At 36.2% G+C, this 19,965-nt stretch overlaps 1 protein-coding gene across 1 annotated transcript in view; it reads left to right on the top strand.

The window, feature by feature from the left end:
* Positions 1-357: 357 nt before the first annotated feature.
* PPFIA4 (PTPRF interacting protein alpha 4) overlaps positions 358-19,965 on the top strand; it is a 65,808-nt gene continuing 46,200 nt past the window's right edge. Inside the window, exons 1-6 of the mRNA XM_015818001.1 lie at positions 358-625; positions 15,279-15,380; positions 17,221-17,385; positions 18,112-18,186; positions 18,771-18,872; positions 19,499-19,720. Of these exons, the coding sequence (XP_015673487.1) occupies positions 389-625; positions 15,279-15,380; positions 17,221-17,385; positions 18,112-18,186; positions 18,771-18,872; positions 19,499-19,720 (903 nt within the window). The 5' untranslated portion in view covers positions 358-388. The remainder of the gene's footprint in view (positions 626-15,278; positions 15,381-17,220; positions 17,386-18,111; positions 18,187-18,770; positions 18,873-19,498; positions 19,721-19,965) is intronic.

The raw sequence follows: 19,965 nt of genomic DNA, 5'->3' as shown, positions 1-19,965 counted from the left end.
ACTCTATGCCCTGGTTGATGGTCATCACTGGAGAGATCAAAGGAAGATCTGTCAAAGATTATGGGAATGATTCTCACAAGATCACATTGTCAGTTCAATCTAGGGGCCTTGCTGATCATATTTACTTTATATATACTTTGAGCATAACGATGTGATGACTTTTTCTGATTTTTCTAGATATGTAATGTTAGTTTCAGTTATTTGCAAAAGGAAATGGAGATTTTATGGACTTTATCATCTACATTTGACAGTTGCCACAATCTGCAGTGGCCTACAGTAACCATGTGACCTTAACTTGCTGTTTCTACTGCCTTAAGAGGCATCCTAGGGAGATTTCCTTGGAAATTCAAGTTCTTCCTCTAGCACAGGCAATTTGCAAAGTATTGCCATGATGTGTGAGGTAATGCCTACCATTAGTGAGGGTGACCCCTTAGGGCCACAGCCAGGCTCTGATTCTGATGCCAACTTTGAACAGCTGATGGTGAACATGCTTGATGAGAGAGATAAACTGCTAGAGACTCTTCGGGAAACACGTGAGACACTATCTGTGACTCAGGGCCGGCTGCAAGAGACTGTGCATGAGCGAGACCAATTGCAGAGACAGTTAAACTCTGCTCTACCTCAGGTAAGAAGATACATATACCAGATTTTTGTTAGCTGAAATATAAGCAAGCAGCAGGAATAGTTAGACTCAAGTGTATTGATCTTGTGTGATTTAGTACAAAGAAAATAGCTTTTATACTGTAATCGCTAAACCAATGCATTAAGACATAAAGATGATACTGTATTCATTACTTTCTTATTTGTCACCAGTGCTTGACAGAGGTAATGCTTCTAAAGTAGCATTGGCTTTTTCATTTAGAACAATTCTCTACCATCACTATTTAGAAAAGATAGTCTGTCTAGGTATGCAAAATGAAGACCATGAAAATGAAAAACCCTCTCAAACAGCTGAATATCCATTAGATTCTTTGAAAATTAATAGATTCAATTTCAATTTAATGGAGAGAGAATAAATATTAGGGCTGTGTAATGCTTTGGGCTAATTTTGGGAGAGATTCTTTGAAAAGAAATGGGAGAGCGAATGCTGTATCTGTGAGAAATTATAGTACCTGTTTTGGTTTCAGGATTATGCAGCTGCAGCTGGAAAAATTGCTTTAATGAGTCACAGACAGGTGTTTTATTCACACTCCTAAGCACTCTAAAGCACCTTTTTTGAGTTGAAACCAAAACACTGTCCAGCTTTAATAAATATAAATTTAATCTAGCTAAGATGACTGAGGTACTCAGTTTAGGATTCTGGTGAAAGGTATCACTATTCTCTCTGAAGTGGCAGTATTTTTACAATAGCAGTAATTGGTAACTTCACCCATCTGTCTGTTATAATATCGGTTTTTTCAGGTAGCATTCAAGGATCACAAGTACTGTAGTAGTATATAAGTCATAAATGGCCTGGGCTGCATATTTGTTATTGCCGAGATTATCCACTCTACTTCTTCTGGCAACAGGTTTTATAAAGTTTATGTGATGAACATAAAATCTTAAATCTTGAAATTTTCTCTGATGTTACATATGGAATTACTCTATTTTGTAATTGCTTCTTTCAACAGGAAGTTTTAAATGCCTCAGGCTAAAGAAAAGAGCTCTTTAGTCATAATTATTCATATTTAATGTATAGCAATTTTGTAATATATAGTATGATTACCATAGTACATTTCCAACATCTGTAATTATTTAAATTATGGTTTACTCCTCATTAGCTTTCTTAAACTGTGTGGTGCCACGTGTACTTGAAGTTATGTAAACTAGTTTTGTAGCCTGTTGCAGTGCTTACTTACACATTTTTCTGTAGATTGCTGCAGCAGTGTGCTATTTGATGGGTAGCATTTTGGGTACCGTATATACTGTAAAATAACTTCATGTGAGATGGCTAGTAACATAACACATGTTCGTACATACTATTCTATGTAAGAACTATGTGTGAATTTATGTAAGCTTTTAGATCTATCTATGATTTATATATAAGCTTTTAGATTAGGAGTGAGTAACTTGCAAACAAGGCAGGACTTTTATCAAAAGACAATGCAGGTGCCATTATTATCCAAGGCTGTGAAACAAATAGCAAGAAGTCTGTCACAACATAAGGGTGGGAGAAAGAGAAACAAAAAATGGAGGCTGGATTCTGTGGTATGTGATTTGGATTCTATGGTATGTGATGTTTATTATTAAGTCTTTTTGTATCTATAATAAAAACAACATATCAATCTCAGCTTTAGCCTTAACTCCTCCACTGTTAAAGGTGGCCTGAATAAAATTGTGGTTTGGAATGAATGAGGCTTAAATCCCAATTTGAAAGGGTCTGCCAGGAGAAATGCATACATTACCACAAAGATTTTGTACGCATTAATACAATTCTACTTGGTGATCAATGAAATACGTGAGGAATTATGGCACTGTATTGTCAAGAGAAGAAATATTCTTTGTGTTCTCTACATTATTTTCTTTGGTTCCATCATTCCCACCTCCTCTCTTTCATTAGTGGTTTTGAATATTGAACTCTCGTAGCTAGGAGACTGGACAGCTCATCTCTTTGAGAAGAGCTAGGTCAATGCACACAAGATCTACGTGTATTATTTGAAGAATCTAGTTACATTTCAGAAGAGTGACTTTCCAAGAGACCACCCCCTGCTGAAATGTCAATAAAATATTGTACATTTTGCAATAAGTAAACAACCAGATCTAGCTTCTTTGGAAACAAATCAATCCCAATATCTGCCACAGTAACATCTGAAAATTAAAAAAAGATCAGATATGTGCGACTACCCATTGATATTTAATCATTTGTGTAACATTTAAGGCCTGGCTGCTCAGCTGTAAAGCACCAGAACTTATTTTATTCTGGTGCCATGGGCAACTTCATAAAATCTTCAGTTGCATGTAATGTACATATCTTGCACATTCAGCCTTGTGAGAATGGAATCTATTGGTTCCAGTGTTTATGGTTCAGCTAAAATCTCATGAATCTTCTCTTATTTATTATCTATTATCACCAAGAGTCACTCAACTTTATTTGGTTTCCTTATTACAATTTTTGATAGTTGCAGGAATAGATTGTCATCAAGCTCACAATCCATTTGCTGAAACTGGGAAAGCATTACATTGAGCTCCCATGCATACAAAGTTCATTACCTGCATTGCTTCACATCTCTTACCTTTGCTCAGCACAGCACAGCACAGAAATAACTTCCCCATATTTTATCCTAAATATTCTGGCTTTGATCATGTGCAAAATATTGCTAACCCATATCAAAAACTGAAAGAACTAGCTAAAGACACCTGTTAAAAAAGCTTCATTTTTTTCTGCATAATTAGACAACATTCATTTTGCTGTAACTGTTGTTAAAAAGAAGGATTGTTCCTTATTACAGGTTTCTGAACTCTGTAAGAATTGTGAGGACGTTAGAGATAAACAGGAGGAGCAATAAACAATCAGTTGATGCCAAGATTCATTAGTGGTTTATCTAATCAATAGCAACTCCATTTTCAAGTCTTTATACCTTTCCCTCAATTCATGTTTTTAAACTCCATATTAAACTCTCTGTCTCCTTCTATAAGGGCTTGACAGCAAGTATTACATTGTCCCCCTCATGTATGAACTCTTATAATAACTACAGAAAGCACATATTTTTGCTAGGTTGGATTCCAAAGGGATTTACAATTCTATAGTAATTTAATGAAAGGTTAGCACCTTGTGTCCCATGATTCTGGAAAGCTTGATTTTGGACCCAGGCCTGGGGTTAATATTGTTTGAAGTAGTAATGTTTTGCTTGTTTTGTGTTATTTTTAGATCATTTTAGTCTAGGGTGACTTTGCGGTTTTAGGTTTTACTTGTTTTTATGGATTTGGATTGTTATTTGGTTCAGTTTTGTATGCTACCCAGAATCCATAAGAATTGGGTGGCTATAATAAATTTAAATAAATATATAAATAAATAAGATTTGGATATGGTGACAAGAAGGAATTACCATATTCAAGAATAAACCTTTTGCAAAAATTGCAAGAATGACAAGTAATAAAGATATAGCAATGGAGGAAAATTTATGTAGCTCAGGTTGAACTGTGGAGTTTTTGATGTTCTCTGAGCTTGGTTATTTGCTTGCAAACATTTTCTTACCAGACTAGATAACATTTTCAGTGCTAGAAGTGAATGGGATTTACTCTGTTTATATACTGTTGCTTGCCTTGACAGTGTTGGTGGGGGTGTTGTTTTCTCTTTGGTAATTCCTTAATTAGGTTGTTGTTTACTACTTGATTGTTTGTCTGGTGATAATCCTAGTGTTACTCCTGCTTATCTAAATGCTGATTACTTTCAAGGAGGTGTTTTGGCCTCTTGGTTCCCTTTTTAGCTTTGTTATTGTCTCCTTGGAACGGTGTGTAAGTGGTGTTTATCTCTATGTGCCTCTTTAATGGCCGATTTGCCTGAGTGCCAAGCTTTCAGGAATTCCCTACTATTTTTGGATTTAGCTTGGTCTAGGAAGCTTTCCCATTCAAAACTATGGTTACATTTGTCCATATGTTATGAAATTAAAGAGTTTTCATCATATCTTCTGATAGCTAGTTGGTGTTCATGGATGCATTCTGCTTGTCTTCTGTCTATCTGTCCTACATAGTGGCTGTTACAATCCTTAAACTATGTGTTGTAGATGATTCCTGTTTTTATTTTTGGGCTACCTGAGTTACTTAAGATGTTTTAGAGAGCTTTAGTTGGTTTGTATGCTACAATAATTTCAAATGGCATTAGTCTGTTTATTGTTTCTGAGATGTTTTTAATGTATGGTAGTTTAATTCTTTTCAAGTTTGTGTTGGTTTGTTGGTTTGTGCTATCGTGAATTCAATGGTCTGGATTTTTTTTTTATAAAGTTCCACGTGCATCCATTTTGTTGGCTATTGTATTGAAATATATATTAAAGAAAGTAGGAAGTCATAAAAAAAGTATTTCAGCAACTGAACTGTTCCATATGAAGTCCAGTATATCCTAACACTCTTACATTTCATTTTCCTTCCCACTGTATCTAGGAGTATATCCCTCTCTCTTTTGAGCAGATTAGTTTGCCTCTTTGCAGTCTTTGTTTTTGTCATTGTCACATTATCATGTTGTTTTGCTATCATGGTACATTTGCTATTATATAATTTTTCACTGACTGAGAACTAAATCTCAGCATTATGGGCCTGGATTTTTGCTCCAAAAATTATGCCACAAGAATAGGGGTGTTTAAATATTCCAAAATGTCTAGCTCGTTGTCTGTTTTGCAACAACTGCAAGATTACTTCCCTCAAGGAAGAATTGGTTATGGTAGCAAATTTTTCCCTGACCTTTTCTACAGTCATTCTACTTGTATTTGCAGATCTCATCAGAAGACCCAGACAAAGAATATCTCTCCAGTAACTAATATGGCGAGGTGTACAGTAATTTACAGTAATCCATACCAGATTGGTCATCACCTAGATCAACAAGGACCATGCTAGGTGTTGTAGTTCTGGACATCTGGTGACAAATGGGCTACAGAACTCTCAGGACTGCTGGCTGAGCAACCAAGGCCAGCAGGACTACTGGAAGAAAAATTGTTTATCAGTCAGAAATATAGAAAGATTGAAAACAAAGAAATAATTATATGTTACCACAATTTAAGTCCAGCAAGAAAAGGATATTTGAAAAGAAGGTAGCAGTTCTGGAAAGAGCAACATCCAGAATCAGAAAGTAACAAAACAGGGGATAGCAGATCAACAGTGATTTATAATACAAAGTAAAGTATTCACAGGAGCAGAAGTAAGGCAGGGCTAGATGAATCAAAAGTTGGAATTAAGATTGCTGTGTTTTAGAATAAAGATTGTTTAGTGAGTCATTTCGTTGTCTCTTCTTGCTTGTCATAGCTTTCTGTGCCACCAAGTATGCTTTATCCTTGTTATTAGAATCCTTTTGCCTTGTAAGCATCTTTATTGCTTCTCTAAGAAACCAGGAAAGGTAACTGGGGATAGGTGGTCTGGTTAATCTAATTAATTGAGAATCTCCATAGACAGTCTAATTAACACTTTTTTTTGCTTCAACCATATATTTCTTGACTGGAATTATATCTGGTGACCATAAAAGCTCAATTATTTATTAAGTACTGTAGATTGAATATCATTCTAAGACAGATGCAATTTTTGAAAGAGCTCATCCCTTTTCAGTTGCCTTATGATAACCAATTTCTTTTTCTGGTAAACTGGCTATTTACACAGTTTGTGACTCACGAAAATCCACAATGAAAGGAAAAAATGGTTATTCAACTATAAATACAATTCTATGAGCGGTCATCTGTTAATAAACACAATCCAGTCTGCTAACTTGATTAATCTTAGGTGATTTGGTTAGTTATATTGGAAGTGTATGGCATATAAATATGATAGATAACAAGTACATTGATAATAACTTCACTGTTCCTTTTGTTTCACTCTGTTGGTCTTAGAAACTGAAGGCTTTCAGTTGAAGCTACATTTAGTACATGTGGGAATCAGGGCTCCCCTCCAAATGGTTGGGTAAACTGTAGGTTTCAGTGAGACTATGTACAAATGCCTGTGTAATATTTTATCCTTGTGAATCTCCAGGACTCACAGAGTTGGGCAGCTAATTCTTGGTCTGAGCACCTGGCCTCATTACTGTACTGCCGGGTATAGGTGTAGCAGTGTAGAGAAATGTAGACTTGACAAAGTGTCATAGAGATAGCAGTATATTGAAATATAATTGTCAGTATTTCATTGTTTTATCTACTTAACACTATTGTTGTGGGGATGGGAAATTTTTCCACAGAAAAATAAAATTAATCTAAGGGCAAGAGACTTGTTTGAAAGTGCTGTTGTTAGCATCATAGTGATTGGAGTTTGAATTAACATGTGTCTGTATTTTAATGAGATTTCTTAATAAATTGTCTGCTGAAGTAAGGAGTTCGACTTCACCACTTGCTATTTTATGGTGGTACCAACCCCCTTCTGTTGCTAAGCCACCACAGAATCCTAAGAGCTTGACAGGGATGGGAAAACCTAAACACTTGAGCTGGCCCCCTCATGTTATGGTCTTGCTGCTTCTTCACTGAACAATCTGCCCTTTGGCCATTCTCTAGCTGGGTCATCCGGTTCTGTTCTATCAGTAAGTATACGATGGCGCAGGCTGAAGGCTCCAACTAACTTTTGGATAACTCTCTGTCTCCTGCCTCCAATTTGCTACCTTTCTGCTAAGTGCTCATCTTTTGGAGTGAGAGCCCTAGCAATGGTGTCTGTTCATGCTGAGCAGCTGGGCAAAGAGCATGCCAGGTCACCAAGGGAGGGTTATGCCTCCTGGGCTCTGCAGCCGCTTGGATTAAGGGGCTATCCAGTGATTTACTTTCTGCTCCTGCTTCAATTCCTCTGCCTCTAACATTCAGGGTAGGGAACATGCAAGCAATGCAAAGCAAACTAGGTCATTTGTGTATCTGTGAGATCCTCTGGGGGAGGCTGCTGGCTCTTCGGGCTCCCAGCTCCTGCTTGTAGCTCCTGTGCCTCTCTTACCAAATCATACATCTGCCTTCTCTGTATCTTGAAAAGCGATGTGATTAACACAGGCAGCAGATGGGAAATTTCTGCAAGCTTTGATGACACAGTTACAGTGCCCAATCCTCCTCATCCTTCTAGGTACAATATGAAGTGATTTCCTACTGATTTGAGTCTCAAACCAAGGTGTGCACTGGCATCTAGAATCTGTGCTGCTTCTAGCCTGCCTTCCTGGATTTAGTTGCTATTCTCCCTTCAGTCTGTAGAGCTATGGATTTACTGATCAAGGTGGCTATGATTTTCCTGCATGAATACAGGGAACCAATTCATAAACATCCATCTTCCCAATGGCATTAAGTTCAGCATGTTCATGTTTCAGGTAAGCAGGGTATTGTTTGCAATACCTATCCATCCTAGCACTTCCTATTTCTAGATAGAAATACTCCAGGGTTATTAGGTTTTCAGGCCTGTCTATACTTTCAAACAGATTTGGATCTTCTTTCAAAAAAAAAAATCTGCTTTTTGTCTTTGTTTTAAGGAATTGAAACTGTGTTACAATAGGTAGCTCCAAAGGTCTTTGTGAGGGCAAGAGGACTTGGGCAGTGTTATTGCTACTGGTTATACCACCAGCATTAAGAGCTAATAGTTCTAGGGTTGTTTCCAGGGATTGGTATTTATATGTAAGAAATGGGCCCTTGACTTTTGGAAGCTACTCATTTAGAAATGTTTGTTCTTTGCTTTAGGTTACTTGAACAATCACAGAAAATTGTGTATAGGTTCTGGAAGTGAGTAATAGCTGAGTGAGTATGAACTTGCAGTTTATTAAATCCCCCTGCTGTTTCAAACTGCATGCTGTATTTGTTGATTAAAAGGGCAGACATTTATACTTTGTTCTACTCTCCTATGTTCCCAGAGTGCAATTACCAGGAGTCCTAGAAATTATATGTAGAAATGTTATGTTAGAATTAGGATATTTAAAGAATTCCTGGAATTAATTTTCCTCCAGTTCTTTTATAGTTTCTGGTCAAAGAAGCTTGCACAATTTGATTGTGCTTTAAGCTGTACTTTTAGGTAAGTTAGCGCCAGAGACATGATTAGTTTTGCTTCTTTGTATATTGTACTTTGACAATTTTAATATTTTCTTCTAATGAAACTTATATTGTAATTTTAAAGAAGTCAATTTAAATTTATACTTATAACTGTTCTAAAAGGAAATCAGAAGCCATTCTTTATAAATTTTTTTCTTCCTTTTCTTTCTGCACTTTTGGCTTTGTTCCCTCTTTACTTTTTCTTTCATCTTAATTATTAGTTCTTAGCTTTTATCTGTCTTGTTTCACACACACACACACACACACACACACACACACACACACACACACACACACTTCAGTCTGTATGTTTAAATAGCCACAAAATTAAGTTCTAATGATAACATAGGCTCAAATGATATTAACTGTTCACTGTTCTTTTTTTAAAGATATTTTTATGCTGTTGCCAAAATCAGGGGTAGCACACTTTGAATACCCCATTCTGAATACTTTGAATGAGGAAGAAGAGGAGAAAAGTGTTGTCATATTTATTGTGGGCTTCCCAAAGCTTCTCACTTTACTACGTGAGAAATAGTAGGGTGAACTGGTGATTTTCAAGATAATCCAACAGAGAGACTTTTATTTTTGAAAGAATGGCTGCAGAGACAATTCTGAAAGAATTCAGGCTGTTCTCATACATAATCTCAGAGACACAGAGCTTGAACTCTGATGGCTAAGAAAATTTTGTTATTTTATTATTATTACAGCTATCACTACTGCTGTTTTATTTTCTAAGATTTCAGCTAATATTTGTTACTGCAAACTAAAGAGGCATATTGACAATTATGAGAAGTTTGAAACCACTGTGCTGATTGACTGGGACAATATTGTCTGTTCCTTTTTTTTTTTTTGAGGGACAAGGGTTTTTCTGGCTACACATTGGGCTAATTATTTTTGTGATGCTTGGTCAATAGTACTGATTGCTTTGGCATCTGTTTTGATTTACAAAATAAGTTTGGCAGAAATCATAATTGCAATTAGATGCCTCAAATGAGACCAATACTCCTGAATTATTTATTTCTTCCTCCTATTTAGAAAAAATAAAAAGAAATAAATAATGGTTTATTATGGACTCCATCCAGACATAGTCATGCTTAGAACTGGTCTATTCAAATAGATGGTGTTCCGGTTAATCATTTCAAAAGTCCACTGATTTTAGTGGGTATGCTATTCTAGATGTATGAATCCTATTAAAATACTTTAAAAGGTTTTTTTTAAAAAGAATGAATATATGACATCTTCATATATCACTGCATTTTTGTTGATTTGTTTCTGAAAAACCATACGCTAATAATGATTAAATATTTAAATTTAAAAACAACATGTTTTATCATTTATCACAAACAGGCATGTGATCTCATTCTACAGGTGGACAGATAAAGTGTTTGAGAAGTGGCCCTCCTAGTTTTCTGAATAGTAAAGAGAAAAGAGAGGAAAAGTACTTCCAGACTTGCAAAGTTTAAGTTAACTATTTGAGATTGTCCAGATAAGAAGCACAACCATGAATACTAACTATCTGTTAACTTACATTAACAGTACCTTGCCAAGACCAAAGGAAACTTGAGTCCCAAGCAAAATTACTGAAATGTTTCTTTAAAAAACTTTAGATACTATGCTGTATACCAATCACACTATTCTCTTTTAAGCAACTTTCATATGTCCTGAAATTCTGCTAAAAACTTTCCTGACATTCATAAGAAAAAAATAATAACTTTGTAGTTTTTGGAAATACTTTTGCTACCCTTCCTTTTGTACAAGGGAATAATAATGATATAGTTTTAACCATCAGACATAGATGTAGTACTTACAATAAGGTGGAACAGCTAATTACCTAGCTTCTCCATAAGCAAATCATATCAAATATTTTAGTATTTCTCCATATTATATCATCTATTCTTGCAACCTTATATTTTTCAACTTTCTCACAGCATTTTTGATGTTCATAATTTATAGCAATTATTTCAATTCTACTACAACTCTATAAATTCTGATAGAAATCTATAAAACACTCTTTCCAACATTCCCTCACTTCAATTGCATTCCAAATTTTATCACCACTGTCAAGCGTAGGAAAATCAGAAGTCCAAGCAGTTCAAATGAATATAAAGGTTTATTGCAAGCTTACCCTCTCTACAAGAATCTGAACTCAAAACAAATTGGCAGTAGATAAGAGTTAATGGGTTGTACTTAGACCTCTTGTGGGTGAGAAGGGACTCAAGACTGATGATATGTTTGACTCCTCGGCTCAGCTTGATCATCTCCTACAACCACTTTTATTTTTAATTCTATTTACTTTTCTGAAGCCTTCCTGCATAGCCTTTGTCACAGATTTCCAAACAATGTTTTATTTCCATTAAAACGTACCGTAACTAGTTCCTAACTCCTTTTGATATATATTTTGCTATGACCTTTTTCTCATTAAACATCTGATTGGCCAGGTGCAAACAACCAGAACTATTCCATGAACAAGCCCAAGTAGATACTTTATTGTTGCTTACCTATATTACAAAAATCTCACCAGACTTCCCTTGGGAAATGGCAGACATAAACCTAAGAGTTTGACCTCAGATGTTTTGTCCCCTGAATTGACTCCAAGCTGGAATGTCTTTCCACTCCTCCTAGAGGAGCTCCCTTCTCCTTTAGCTGGTGATTCCACCATAAATCTTCTGTCTCCCTCCCTTCATTTTTTTGCAGCGGTTATTCTCCTACATATGATTTTTTTCTCATCCACCTCCCTTTCTTTTAATCATTCCATCAAACAACCTTTTTCATACTTCCCATTAACGTAACTCCATGTGTTTCTCTAGCACTTTGTAACATGATTATTTTAATTTTGTTCCAAGCAATTTCATTATCTTTCTTTACAGCTATTTGCCAATCATTTTGTTAATTTATCCTCTAATAGACTTTAAAATAGGAATCAACCTTTTTCTTCCTGTAGTCATTCTCCTTTCATTCTAACATAATTTAGTTCTTTGGATGTTCATTTCCCCCCAAAATTGGTTTTTGATTCTACCAAATGATGGTACAATCTCTCTTCATCTTAGTATCCTTCACTAATTCTTTCACTGTTTCTTAATTAATCAAACAATTGTGCTTTTAGATCCATTCCTTGTGAATGAATCAATCATTTCTTGTATGTACATGTGGCAATACATATATTAATCATGTATTTGAAGCTGACCTTATCAACTGCTTAAAACAGTTATTCATAAGTCATCATTCTTTCAGGTTTGGGTCTTTGGGTGTCCCAAACAATTTTCTTCTACTCTTTCACCTCTTTCTGACAAATCCTTTCATCTCTTCAAAGGAATAACTTTTGCTTCTGAGATGCATTCATTCAGAAAATTGCAGTTTTCTCATAAAATGATCTTTGAGTTTCTTTTATCACCATTCATTAGTTTTATTGCACATAAATTTCACTACCTATGAATTCCTACACACATGCACAGTAACTTAGATGATACCAAATCATATTTTCTGAGATATATTTAAGTGCTTTTGTTCATAATTAAACCTACACCTTCACTTCCTTGCGTGTATTCATCAACTCTACTGCTTTAAATCAGGTCATTTTCATTCATATCTATTTTACCATTCCCCGTTCTTTTGTTGCACAGTCACAAAAATATATCTGTTTTTCTTTCTTTCATTTCATTCATTAATTCATATGCTTTATCATTTACTTCTGTTACAGTCCAAGTTGCAATCTTCCATAAATCATCTTCGTCAACCGATGGGCTCATGAATATTGACCTCCACCACTCATCAAGAAGTAGGTTACCAGTCTTAGTTTTAACCATGTCAGATGCAGCATTCCATTTTAACAGTAAGGACATAACACCCATCAGTTGGGCACATATTGGTTACTGTGCCTCAAGCACAAATGAAATGCAGTTCTACCCCAGGCATATTCACATTACAATATGCAAGCAAGGATCTCTAGTTGAAAGGTTACCTTGAAAGTCAGCCTGCTATTACTTACATTACAGTATAATAAATCAGACAATTACTCTTTGTGTTAACTTTCCTAATTTTTCTTACCAAGTACTACTTGTAATATACACGTATTTGGATTTTGTCTTAGTGAAAGACACACACAGGAGGATTTCTCCCTTCTCATCTCTTATGCTACACTACACTTATTTTACCAAAATATCAAGCCAGAGAAAATTTAAGCTGATTATATGAATGCTGTTCTCTTGTTTGCATTCTAACATTTGGGAAAGATGGCCGATTAAGAGCACTTTGAACTATTTCAGATACTCCTTATTATGAAAGTACAATTTATTAATGCCTTCCCAAAGAGAATCAAGTATTTCACAAGTATCAAGAATCTCACAAAATAGTTTCTATTGTATTTCCCTGTTTTGCACACTGCTTGGTTTATTTCTGCCCTTTTTAAGGTAATCTGTGTCTGTAGAAATTTCTCCAATTGTCATTTACTTTTGAAAGTCCTCTGAAATTATAGAAGGAACATTTAAGTGAGAGAAAGTAAGAAATGGCTATTGTTTTTAGCTTCCTTTCTCTCCATCATCAGAAATGTTTTACATCTCTAACAGAGTCATCATCATTGCAGCTTCTCTAACTGACAAATACCTGGCAACGCCATTCTAATAAAAAGGTAAAAAGACTAGTTACCCAAATTTTCTTGGAAATAATTAGTGTGTCATAGTAGTGAAAGTTTCATTGAAGAGCAGCTGTAGCTTTGCACTGTCAGAGACAATATTCTATGTCAAAGAGGGCAGCGCAATCAGAACATTTTTGTTGAATTTCTTGCTTCTTCCCCCAGGACGATGTCACCAACATTCAATGGCAAATGATCAATTATGAACTATGGTTTAGTTCTTTCACGTTGGCAGGTGACAGCACCTATTTGATCTTGTCTGGGTTTAAAAGCTAATCACTGTTAGTATTTGAATGGGAGGCCACCATGGAATGCCAGATGTAGTAAGTTGAAAAACATCTCATCCCAAAGGGTTTAGACATAAGAGAAAAAACAACATCTAACCTGTCAGTCTAGAGTGATGCCCTTAAAGAGCAATCAGCAGTGAGAAGATTTCCCTCAGAGCGTGCATGGTAGTGGCAAAATCAATTTTGTCTTGGTTTTGTGATTTCCTCTCATGGGAAAACAGAGTATCTCTCCCAGCTGGTTCACAACTAGAAAAGCAGCACTCCATTTCCACAGAAGTTGGAAATTGGGAATGCAATAATCAGTCTAGGAATTAGTAAAAGCTTGATGCAAATTACAACCTTAATTTGTTTAATGGGAAATGATCTGAGCTGTACCTTGTTTTATGTATTCTGCATATAGTATCCATTTCCTGTCTAGAGGAGCAGCCACTGAGACAAATCCTACAGACTCAATTGTTACTTCTCCTATTTCCCTTTCTCTTTCTGGCTTTATCTTCCATTTAGTTCCTTAACTTTGCTACTCATTAGAAAGTGTTACATTTCTTATTGAATTGTTCTGATAGAAAATTTAACTTGTATCATTTGCCTGGCTGCTTGGCTAAGCAGTAATGAAGGAAAGAAAGCAGAAGAGATAGTTTGCTACCGTACTTCTGCCCTCTCCAAATAAGTCAGTGCAGAGAAGAACTTTATCTGGAATGAAGTGGATAATGGCAATATTTACTGATTCGATTCTTGCCCAGAAATTGTAGGAGGGTGCAAGACAGTTGAGGGTGGGAGATCTGGATATCCCTACATGAGAGCCAAGAGCACCAGTCAACTATATCTCTGTGCATGTGGGTGGAAGCACCTCCTATCACACCAGGCCTGCAAGTACAATCTTTCACACCAGGGCTGTCCCCTCCTTTTCTGGTGATACTACCCTTTGATAAAGAAAAAGATGCTTACGCCATTTTAAACACCACAGAATCCATACAGCATAATGATTATGGTCATCTTAAGGTCTTACATGCCGAAATTCAAGCTCAGAACTCATAGAATAATGTTAAGCAGCCACTCTCAGCCCAGGCTACCTCTTGGGTTTGTTGTGTGAATAAAATTAAGAGAGGCCCCAGTGTAAGCTATGTTCAAAACTCAGAGGCTTTCAGAAAGCTGATCCAAATCTTGCTTGGTGGGAAAACAAATAAACAAACAAACAAAACAACAACAACTATGTATTGTTCTGCTACAAAAATGCACTTTTTATATACCAAAAATGTGCTTACTAGTAAACTGTCTTAAATGAACAGACTGCTGTTTCTTTACCTGCTGTTTCTTATTTTCTTGAATTCACATAGGAGAGGATCTGAGGGCAGAAGTACTGATGGTAGTGGAGTCTTACTGCCATTTCAGATTATACTAAAATAATAAATGTAACTTTGGAACACTTGAATGCCTTGTGAAGTATAAAAACCTGCTGATAAGTGTCAGAATAAATAAAAGTGCTGCTTTTTGTTTGCTGAAGAACAACTATGCATTTTATTCAGCTGGTTTTATAATTCATAATCAGATGTGTAACAAAAATCCAGTTTTGGTAATTGAAATATTTTATTATCTTCTTAGGTAGGCAGGCGGGGAAGGATAGGGGTGTAATTCCCTTTTCTTGTGGCATTACTTTTCTTTAGGCAAAATCTATTGAAGCCTAACTCAGTTGTGGAGTTTATGGTTGTCTTGCAGGAATTTGCCACATTGACCAGGGAACTCAATGCATGTCGAGAGCAGCTGTTGGAAAGGGAAGAGGAGATCTCTGAGCTGAAAGCAGAACGCAACAATACGCGGGTGAGTAATAAATGGGTTTTACGCTGGATGCCATTCTGTTGGTAGTTTATCCAACAGCAACATTTACATTTGCAGATAACATTCAGCCAGGCTTTAATCATAAGTTGTTGAATGTGCCAGAATGGCCTGATTTGTGCATTGTTCTAGGCCAAAAGGAAAGAAATCATAGGGTTTCCTTTAATGAACCTAGAATTAAATACCGAGGTTAATTGAGATGCAGCATGGTCTGCCTTTCTCTGAGGTTCCCCCGACTCTATCTAATCGACAGCCATACAGAAAATGTGCAGTTTTCTCTATCCCCAAGTTTTAAGAGGATTGAAAGCTTTTTGTAGAATTTGCCATCTTCAGTAATATTTGATATTACTGTTCTCTGTTTTTTTTTTTATTATGACAGGGTTTAACATAATCTCTGTTAAATCCAGTGTAATTTCTATAGAATGTTGGCCTTCTTTTTTGTACTTCTTAGAATGCAGCTTGGTTTTTATACCTGCAGAGGCACTTTAGGACCGTGTCTAGTTATGGAGAATAAATTCGTACCCTTCTGTCTGTGACAGTCCTTCAAGTATTTGTAAACCACTGCAAAGAACATTAGGGACTTGTTAAAGGCAATCTCTGAGAGAGCTAATTTGGTGTAGTGGTTAAGGGAACAGGCTAGAAACCAGGAGACCATGAGTTCTACTTCCATTTCAAAGTCAGCTGGGTGACCTTGGGGTGGTGACTCTCTCAGCACTAGGAAGAAGATAATGGCAAACCACTTGTGAAGAACCTTGCAAAGAAAACTTGCAAGCAGTCTCTGAGAATTGGACACAATTGAACAAAAAAAAAGGCAGTCTCTGAAGAAAAGCCAAGTTCTAGAAAGGAAAATTGCTATTTTGCCTGCCATTTTTATTTCCATACCTTAAGTAATATAATATAGAGGTCCTTAAAATATGAGATACTGCAACTCTTTAAATGATAATTTATATGACTACCGTGAATATACGTAAAGATTCTTTTGAAAGTAAACTTGGGCATGAGATGCACAACTTTCACATTACTTTCTTTGCTTAGGTTTACTGTTTTCAGCATTACTGGAAGATTGTTAGCTTTCTCAGCTACACATCAATGCATTTTCCATTTGAAATGCTAGAAATTTAAAATGAGAAATAGAACTATTGAACTTCACTAATTCTATACTTAGAGATGCTTCAAAGATTGGATGTACTACTACATGCCACACTAGCAGGAAACCATCTGCCAGACACAGTGCTGTTATGATTGGCAAATGGTTTTGACAGATGGCTAGACTCAGGGGTTTAGCCATCTCTCAAAACTCAGTCTGGGCTTTTGTCTCAGTTTTGGCTGCACAAGACCAAAGTAAGCTTGCCAAAACAAAGTATGAGTGAATTTTAACAATACTCCCACTTTGCCTGCACAAACTTGATGAACTTAAAAAAAAACCCTGTTCCTTGTAGCTTGTAACCATCTTAGGGTATTACAACCCCCATTTTGGGGACCCCAATGTAATAAATCATCTTATAATACATTTTTTTTAAAAAAAGAGGATAATTTCTGAATTAATCCGAGGATAGTTTTAAAAAGCTTACCCATCTCTCCCTGTGCTACATTACCTGTGAACAATCTCTCAGTGTATGCATGTTTATTAATTTATTTTTATACACAAAATCTTAACTAGTAGGTTTTAAGACTTCAGCCTTAGTCTGATGTCTACAGTATATTTCTGGTGCAGAAAATGCCCTTGCAGTTAAACCTGGGAATTATTCAAATCAAGGATTGAAGGCTTCCTCTTGCTTATGGTGACTTACATAAGGAATAACTGGAGTTGCTGTTTGATTTTCAGCTTTTGTTGGAGCACTTGGAGTGCCTGGTCTCGAGGCATGAACGCTCTCTGAGGATGACTGTAGTGAAGCGGCAAGCTCAGTCTCCGTCAGGGGTTTCCAGTGAGGTTGAAGTTCTGAAAGCCCTGAAGTCTTTATTTGAACATCATAAAGCATTGGATGAGAAGGTGAGACTTACGTGGTGGTTAGTTTTGTGGGAGAAAGTTTAGCTTTAATAAAGCCATCTGTTTTTAACTCAGAATCTTTTTAAGTAACAAAGTTGTTGTGAACTCTAGTATTGCTTTGGCTCAGCACTTCCTTAGAGCTCTCTTATGCATCTTTTCATCATTCCACTGAATGATTTCCATATTAAAAGGTTTTGCTCTTTGAAGAAAATTCTCAAATATTATTGCTTTACATTCCAGGAAGCTACTGTCAAAACTGAATTTGTACAAGTCTCCTCTAAAGGGATATTCCAGCAGTCCACTTCCACTCTAATTCAACTCTATATTTCAATTGCCAGAATGCTGGCTGGATAATTCTGCGAGTTGGTCCACACATGTTAAAGTTGCTGAAGTTGAAAAATACTAATTGAGACAACTTTATGAAATCTGCTTATGCTTACAGACAGTGCTCTTTCCAGATGCAAACCAAGTCATTATATGAAAGATCATAGTCTCCCACAAGAGAATCCTTTGTTATTTGAATGTGATCCAGGCTCCTATTGCTGACACTTCTGCACCCTTCCAGCAAATAATCTGAGAGGAGAGTGATCTCATTAAATTGTTTGTATTATGAAATGGAGTTTCAGATGCTAGGTGTTCTTAAATCTGGCACCTTAGTCCAATAAATTGCAAGAAACCTCTCTATCAGTTTCCCTTTTAAATAACGGTTCAGTTTCTTTACATTTTCAGGTAAGAGAACGCCTAAGAGCAGCACTGGAACGAGTAGCGACACTAGAAGAACAGCTGTCCAGTGCCCACCAGCAAGTAAATATTCATTTCATTTTCTATCCCAGATTTCGTAGGAATGTTTCTCAAGTAATCTGTCAGTTCTGTTTACCACAAGCACATGGCATAGAGCAACAAAGCCTAATGTAAAAATGCGAGTGATCTGTCATTATAATAATGATTTTAGGCCAGTCACTGACTCTCGGTCCAATCCATCTCACAAGCTTATTGTTGTGGGAAAAATAGGATGAGGAAGGTGTGTTTGATTAGTTGGGGTGCAAATTAAATAGATGAGATCTAGACAGTGTCATATCCAAGAAAGGGAAGAAAAAAAAGAACATGACAGAATAGTTGGCAGCAATGTAAGGAGTAAGATTAGTTAAATGCGTGCATGCTTTTATTTTATCATGTGGTTTAAACTGTACAAAATAACTTATTGGATGTGGATTGTTCTATCTAATAATTTGTCATAAGTGAAAAGTAGGTACGCCTCCGTTGAAAGCTTTTAAAATATTGGTTTAACTGTCAGAAATGTTTCAAGTCCCTTGTTCTATAAATGCGTTTTGCTTTTTTTTTTTCATGTTTATGAGAACTGTAAGTTCTACTGAATATGTATTTTCCAGGTAAATGCTCTTCAACAAGGATCTTCCCAAAGGGAAGCACCTGTAGGGGAAGATGAAAAAAGGACTGAGGGCAAAGAATCTGGGCAGAAAATGCTTTGGAAGGTAAGAGGCAACTTTCTGAGAACTGGATAATGGCCAAGATACTATTGAAATACTGTCCTGCAATTGTGAGTTAGACAATTATGTGCCATGGGAGTCCTTAGCCCGTAGGCAAATTTTGTGTTTTCTTTGCTGTGTTTCTAAAATTTTGAAATAGGCTGATTGAACAGTTTCCCAATTGTTCTAAGATTTCATTTGATTTAGACACTTTATTTTCAAAAGGTATATTGTGTAGAGCTATACACTTGTATAGAGCCAGTTTGGTGCAGTGGGTAAGGAATCACTCTAGAAACCAGGAAACTGGGAGTTCTAGTTTTATCTTAGGCACAAAGCCATCTGGGTGACCTTGGGCTAGTCACTTACTTGTAGCCTTAGGAAATGGGCAATGGCAAACCTAAAAAACCTTGCCAAGAAAATTGCAGGAACTTGTCCAGGCAACCTCTGAGAATCAGACACAATTGAATGGAAGAAAAAACCCACCTTATTATGTTGTTTACAAATAGAATTATTGATACCTTGGCACTTGTTGAGTAGATATTAGAAACATGCAGTGACACTTGTTCAGTATTCTAATTTATCTATTCTCCATTGATATGAAAAATTGGAATTTTTTCTATATTACTTGACAGAGACTCCCTAATGGCTCTATACACCCAGATGATGAAGCAAGTCAGATTGTGGAATTGCAGGAGCTTCTAGAGAAACAAAACTTTGAACTAGCGCAAGCTAAAGAACGGTTAGCTGGTCTGGCTGCCAGTGTTGCTGAGCTTGAAGAAGATCTAAACACAGCCAGGAGGGACCTCATCAAATCTGAAGAAATGAGCAGCAAGTACCAGAGGGACCTACGAGAGGTCAGAGTGCTAAATTCCAGTTGTGAAAATGATGACATACAGTACAAAAAAAACCTCTTCTAAATTAATTTAAAATAATTCAGTTTTTCTAGCTAGACTGAAGCCAAATAGCAGCTTGAGTTTATTGAAGTAACTGAAGAAATGGGTTTAGTTATGAAGTGATAAATTATAAAATTATTCTAAACCCTCCCAGAAAGCTAATCTAGTTTAGAATATTCTGTTAAAATTCTTGAAAAAGCTTGGCA

This window comes from Protobothrops mucrosquamatus, unplaced genomic scaffold, assembly GCF_001527695.2.
Source record: "Protobothrops mucrosquamatus isolate PMUCROS unplaced genomic scaffold, P.Mucros_1.0 scaffold661, whole genome shotgun sequence".
In the NCBI taxonomy this organism is placed as follows: Eukaryota; Metazoa; Chordata; class Lepidosauria; order Squamata; family Viperidae; genus Protobothrops; species Protobothrops mucrosquamatus.
Note: the sequence above shows the minus strand (reverse complement) of the source record. Positions and strands in the feature narration are given on the sequence as shown.